Genomic DNA, 6413 nt, shown 5'->3' on the forward strand with positions numbered 1-6413 from the left:
GATAACACTGAAATCACAATTTTAAAGAAAAATCGAGTATTATTGAGTTTTAAATGCACGTACACCAATAAACACGTCTACTAAACTAATAAATCATAAAATTAGTACAATATTATCAGTTTTTTTACTCTTAATCACTTCAATATTAACAAGGACGCGAACTCCCATAAGGATGTCGGTCTTTAATAATATCTCGTCGGTGTCTTAGGTTAGTGTGCTTGGCAAGCAGGCAAGCAGCAAAGATCTATTTAAAAATTCTCTCAAAGATACATATATATAAAAGAATATATATACATAAAAGACCATTTTTTTAAATGGTCTTCTCGACTCAGAGGAAATCTGAAATATTTATTCTTTGCAGTTTAGACATAACGTTCAAATAATATGAAAGTGTCACGTTTATCAAATATATATCTAACTTACCTAACAAATGAAACCCTTTTTTATTATTATTTTGGCAATTTTTCACACAGCAAGTGCTCGGCATTGTAATACTTATTTACTCGAGAATACGTTCTCGAGCAAATACTAACGCGTCGTATACCGGCAACGGCGACAACGGAAACACACTGACAATGAAATCGCAATAAATTAGTAGAAATCATATCTATACTAATACACATACTCGCCGCCATTTTGTTGCGGTCGAATATGGCTGAAACCGGATATCCTGCCGCACACGTTAACAAGCATCTAGTATAGTATAGACATCTGTGATAAAAAGTAAAGTTTTCAAATGTCAGACGCGCGATTCACGGTACTTGTCTAAACAACCAATCACATTTCAAGAATTGTGAGGATTTAACTGTGGATGTATCCTTAGGTATTCGAGTGCGTTCCGTTATTCACTGCAAGTATTGAAAATCTTTAATTCACATTACGTATACTATAAATTTTTAGTACAGTGAATAATGAAACGCAGCCATAGAGCGGTATTAATAATCGGATCTTGTATTTAGGATCATCTTAAGTACAGTCTCAAGATGTCATCAACCAATCAAAGGGCTGTATTAGCATTTTAAAACATTACTTGAGACGGTCTTGAAATAAGCATGAAATTAATACCGTCTTATATTTTAAAACGTGGTAAAAATTACAAAAGTGAACAAATTTACTGGGTGTTGACCAATGAAATTGCATTCAGCAGACTCAATTGAGAGAGCGTTCGCTGCTAGAGATCCTAAGGGCGCGTTCACACCTTGACGGAAAAGCAGAAAGCGGAAAAGCAGTGGCCAATCACAACTCGCGCTGGTAGTAAGTAATACAAAAAGCCGAAATTGTTGAATACCAGCGCGAGTTCTGATTGGCTGTTGCTTTTTCGCTTTCTGCTTTTCCGTCAAGATGTGAACGCGCCCTAATTCACACTCCGCTACTTGACGCTTGCTGCGTCCAGTGTGAATAAGGCAAATTTCGATGAGAATTTTGACAGCAAGTTGGTGTCTTCTTTCACTCTCACATCCGGTTTCACAACAACATGGCAGAGTCAATCACGGATCGAGTCGGCACTGGCCAATTTCTACTTTTAGGATCTCTATTCGCTGCTACTGATGTATTCTTCTAGATCTAAAATTTGATTGGATGATCTAAAAGAATACACCAATAATAGCGCTCACTTAACTATTGAGTCTGCTAAACACAGCCAATGAATCTTACAACGCGTGAACGTCAATTCCGAACGTAGTCGAGGTGAAAATTACAAAACTGAGCAATTTATTCCAATACTTCATTGGTTAACATCATAATTTCATTGGCGGCGTTCAGCAGAGAAAATTAATCAGCGCTTAGTGATTCTTTAATATGATTGGTTCTTGCCTTTAATTCTTCGCTAAATCTAAGTGTAGAAACCAATTATATTAAAGAATCACTAAGCGCTAACTGATTAATTTTCTTTGCTGAACGCAGCCAATGGGCGCATTCAGCGGACTCAACAGTTGAGTGAGCGCTTGTTGTTATTGGTGTATTCTTTTATCCAATCAGAATTTTAGATCTAAAAGGATACATCAATAGCAGCGAGCCCTCATTCAACTGTTAAGTCTGCTGAATGCGCCCATTGGTCAACGTCTAGTGAATTTGTTCACTTTCGTAATTTTCATCTCGTTTCAAAATACACAATTGATTCCTCAGGGTCAAATTCCTGAGGTGGAAAGTGAAAAGTGAAAATTTTAACCATTAAAGTTAATGGAGAATTTTTTACTTTTCACTTTTCATCCTCGAAAAAAAGTTTTATGATTGACCCCCAGATTTAGGATTTGAACGGTCACAATTTTTTTTAGTGGGTCGGTGCTCTATGGTACATGTGTGTACCTCATGGCTTATCGCAATTGGGGAAAATGGCTGATGATTCGTCGGGACGTGTTTTGACAATTTTAGTTGCCTGAGCCGCCTGAGCCTGATGATCGACTGTGATCGACGAAGAGTTACGTCGTGGTGGGAAGCATAATTTTCGTGATATTTCTAGCGGTGATATCGTCGTGATGTAAAAGCCAGCAGCGCGTTTGCTCAGCATATCCTGCTAATCGTCTGCTTATTCCGTGCGTAACTCGTTTTAAATGTGCTCCGACTTGCCTCTACTGTCAGGAGATACATTCTCGAGAGAATGATATCACCTCTTTTTTTTCATTAATGACATCTGTATGTAAAACGAGTCACTACCGATAAGTAGTAATGTAATACACGAGTGTATGTGTGGGTGTATATATATGCGTTACTATGAGCGAATCTGTAAGACGGCCTGTCATTTTTTCATTTGAGGTATCCTTTTTCATTTACGATTATCTCACATGATACAGTATTTGCGCTTGACTCGATAATACGACGAGAATGTATCAATATGTGCCTTTTTTCTGAATTCATTTTAATACTAAACAGCATGAATCATTTATTTGAATACGAATATAGATATCTATTACATATTAAAACTATAAATTTTCATAAATAAGTATTTCTCTATATAGTAGACACATTATACAGTGATTTTTATTATTTGTATAGATGAGCATGCGACAGACCTACTGCATTCTCTGACATAACATCCTCCATGTGGCTAGGTGGATATAAAACTTGTGAAAAGTTGGAGTTGCATCATGCCGAATTAGAGATTCCAATGTATATCTTGTATAGTTTCTACGATCATGGTGTAGACAAGGGATTATTAAGGCAATAAAATGCCTGCCATGCAAATTAATAATGGGACAGCACTTTGCTAGTCTCAGAGACTTCTTTAGAATGGATGGTGAAAGACAGCCTACTGAGATATGCGCTAACGCGCTCAGCCACCCATTGCCCTTGGATATGGTGAATCGAGATGGCAATGAAAGTTTGCCCGATAACGAGACTAATGGCAATGTACCTGTAACGAACCCTAATATACTGCCGAATAGACCAGAATGTAAACTAGAAGGGAATTTGGACAACGATCGTTTAAACTTAGATGTAGACAACCATAATTCTAGATTTGAATCTTTGTATAGTCAACCTGTTGAAACTCAGGATACAAAGCAAGTTTGTAACAATGGTAATGTTACGAGCGAGCAATCATTTAGACAACAGCAGGAAGCCTGCTGTAGTAGTTCTGGTGGTAGCAACAGTAGTAGCAGTTCTGAAGATAGTCCTGTAAATCCACCTTTAAGAAGATCCTCTAAAACTTTGTCATTTGGGAAGAGAAAAAGTATGTGTATCAAATTAATTCCTCACATATATATTGTAATTTTGTACAACGATAACTCAAATTTGTTTGTTCATATTATATAGATAAACAGCGCAACAAAGATCAAAGCCCAATATGTAATCACGTTTTATCATCGAAAAAGAAACGTAGCAACTGGGTATTGAAATTTAATTGCGCCAAGAGCAAAAGCTCAAAAAATACTGACATTATTCCCGGCCAAGGGAATGGTAACTCGGATTGTATATGCACCGGTTATAGGAGAACAGAGGAGCATCCTATGGGTGCGGGTATCGTGTTTAATAGTCGATCTGCTCCGCAAAGTCCTGTTCTCGGACCTTTGCCACCGAGTCCCGTAATTGATTTATCACGATTTAACCCCGAAGAATTTCCTATGGAAGTAAGTCAATGAAATATATGGCAAATTTTATTTTTTTAAAAGAAACTTGTGAAAATTTGATTTTATTATATCTATTTGTTTTTAAAGGATTTATCTCTTTTTAAGGTTTTATCTCTTTTTGTTTTTAAAGGATTGTGACGAACGTGCTCGAATGCAACGCGCACGAGAGATGGAGGAAGGCGTTGAGCCTCCTCCCGGTTATAGGCCTAATTATCCTACGGGTATACAAGTTCACCCCAACGGAATAACGGTGGACAGTTTAGCGGCATTGTTCCAAGCACATGCCGGTATTCAAGCTGCCGCTCTTACAGCCTTATCCCAAATTGACTTTACATTAATTCCAAATATCGAAAGACCTGCACACACGCAGGTAAGTCCTTTTTTTCATTCAAATTTATATTTATTTAACATTTATATAAGAAATCATAAATCCTATCGATCCTTTATTAAATAAATAAATTTATATGCTAAACAAAAATTATAACAAATACAAAGTTTTTGTCTAAACATTACACTTTTAATAGCAACTTAAAGGAAATTTAAATATTGTATATTTCAATACGTAGATTTGTAATTGCACTGCTCTTATACTAATAAGTATACATATAAAATTTTACCAGTGCAAGAATACAGATTAGGATATAAAAATGCAGAAATCAACATGAGACAAAAAATTAACTTGTAATTTAGAATTATTTGATTCTTAAAATGAAGAGAGAATTTCATTTTATCACAACTATTACAATCAGTCTGAATTAAAAATGATGGTAGTACATAAATTAATACAATATACATTTTTTTGTTTTTCTAGTATACATACATTCAACCTCTAAAATATCAGTATACATTTATAATTCATGTTATATATTTACTGTTTCGCTATTTTATAATACAGGTCGATTATGTCCATTGTCTGGTACCGGACTTAAGGTCGATTACAGCCTGCTCTTTCTATTGGGGTAAAATGGATCGTTACGAAGCGGAACGTTTATTGGAAGGCAAGCAAGAGGGTACTTTCTTGTTGCGAGATTCCGCGCAGGAAGAATTTTTGTTTTCCGTGAGTTTCCGTAAATATGGACGCTCGTTACATGCCCGGATTGAGCAATGGAATCATAAGTTTAGTTTTGATTCGCATGATCCAGGAGTTTATGCTTCCGAAACAGTATGTATATTTGTTCGCATTTATTTGCATTTCATTCTAATAATCGATAAACACGATATAATCATGATCCATATATATCTTTACAGGTATGCGGTTTAATCGAACATTATAAGGATCCCTCATGTTGTATGTTTTTCGAGCCCATGCTCACTATCCCGTTACATCGGAATTTCGCATTTCCGCTACAGCACCTGTGCAGAGCGGTGATAACCACGCGAACAACGTACGATGGCATAAATAAGCTGCAGTTGCCAAAGACACTTAAGAGCTATCTCAAAGAGTATCACTATAAACAGAGAGTACGAGTCAGGCGATTAGACACAGAAAATGATCCACATACGGACTGTAGATCCATATCATGTTTACCGATATGAATCTCTTCGTATTAATATTCGATAGAATTTTATTATATGTTGCATAATTATGTTTCTTTACCTATATTTACAGAGTTGTACTGCCGTATCAAATACGAGCGGACATGCATATAACATTGTAATATCAGGAATATCATGACTCCGACACACAGTTATACAAAATATCATTGCAATATTAGCAATAAAAGCATTGTATTCGTCTTAAGCGATACTAGATACTGGAGAAGATGGCGTAGTATAATTTAAAAAAATGAAAAGAGGAAAGATAGGACTTGTACGATTTCGAGCGCGACAAGTGCCTATGTTCATTTGGCGAGGTCTAGTAATCTTCTATGTAAATACATCAGGAAGGCAGTGCTTCATACACTCGCACAGTGTATTGCGAAATTGTGTATTATGTAAACTTCAATATCATTGCTATTGTTCTTATTATTACTACTACACTTATTTCTTTATTGTATTCCTAACTACATTATCTTTTAATCATTATTTTGAATATGTATAATTTAATCTTAATTAAAGTTACGGGAACACACAGTTTGTATTCTGATAATTTTTATAGATCAATACCAAAACTTAACGCCTGAAAGGCGTGGCAATTTAATTTTTATTCTTATGAAACTATGCCATCAAATTTAATCTATTTACGTAGTTAAAATTATAAAAAAAAGAGTGTGTGTGTGTGTGTGTGTTGTGTGTGTGTGTGAGAGAGAGAGAGAGAGAGAGAGAGGGAGTCTGCAAAATCTGGTTCATATTACTCCTATTGTGCCTATTTATAATGTTAAATATTATTAGATAAAAGTCTGTGTTGAT

The 6413-nt window shown here is 35.6% G+C and overlaps 2 protein-coding genes across 4 annotated transcripts in view; one reads left to right on the forward strand and one right to left on the reverse strand.

Annotated features, from left to right (window-relative positions):
• The window catches only part of LOC108723041 (zinc finger protein 706), a 5565-nt gene extending 3128 nt beyond the window's left edge, over positions 1–2437 (reverse strand). Inside the window, exon 1 of one of the 2 annotated variants that reach the window (XM_018448507.1) lies at positions 2375–2437. Coding sequence is in view for 1 of the 2 variants with exons in the window: in XM_018448503.1 (XP_018304005.1) it covers positions 2305–2309 (5 nt within the window). In the remaining variant the exon portion in view is untranslated. Of the gene's footprint in view, positions 1–2304 lie in introns of both variants that reach the window. The other variant, XM_018448503.1, reaches the window with a different exon arrangement.
• Positions 2438–2452: 15 nt separating this feature from the next.
• Positions 2453–6051, forward strand: Socs36E (Suppressor of cytokine signaling at 36E). Of its 2 annotated transcripts, none has more exons than XM_018448501.1 (6): positions 2453–2531; positions 2992–3667; positions 3751–4064; positions 4195–4434; positions 4960–5226; positions 5313–6051. In XM_018448501.1, the coding sequence occupies exons 2-6, from the start codon at positions 3187–3189 to the stop codon at positions 5598–5600; spliced, it is 1590 nt and encodes a 529-aa protein (XP_018304003.1). In that variant the 5' UTR covers positions 2453–2531; positions 2992–3186; the 3' UTR covers positions 5601–6051. The 2 variants fall into 2 exon arrangements, with proteins under 2 accessions (XP_018304003.1, XP_018304002.1); XM_018448500.1 differs by lacking the exon at positions 2453–2531 and adding an exon at positions 2615–2751.
• The last annotated feature ends 362 nt before the right edge of the window (positions 6052–6413 follow it).

Source organism: Mycetomoellerius zeteki, unplaced genomic scaffold (assembly GCF_001594055.1).
Source record: "Mycetomoellerius zeteki isolate Tzet28-1 unplaced genomic scaffold, Tzet1.0 scaffold221, whole genome shotgun sequence".
NCBI classification, from domain to species: domain Eukaryota; kingdom Metazoa; phylum Arthropoda; class Insecta; order Hymenoptera; family Formicidae; genus Mycetomoellerius; species Mycetomoellerius zeteki.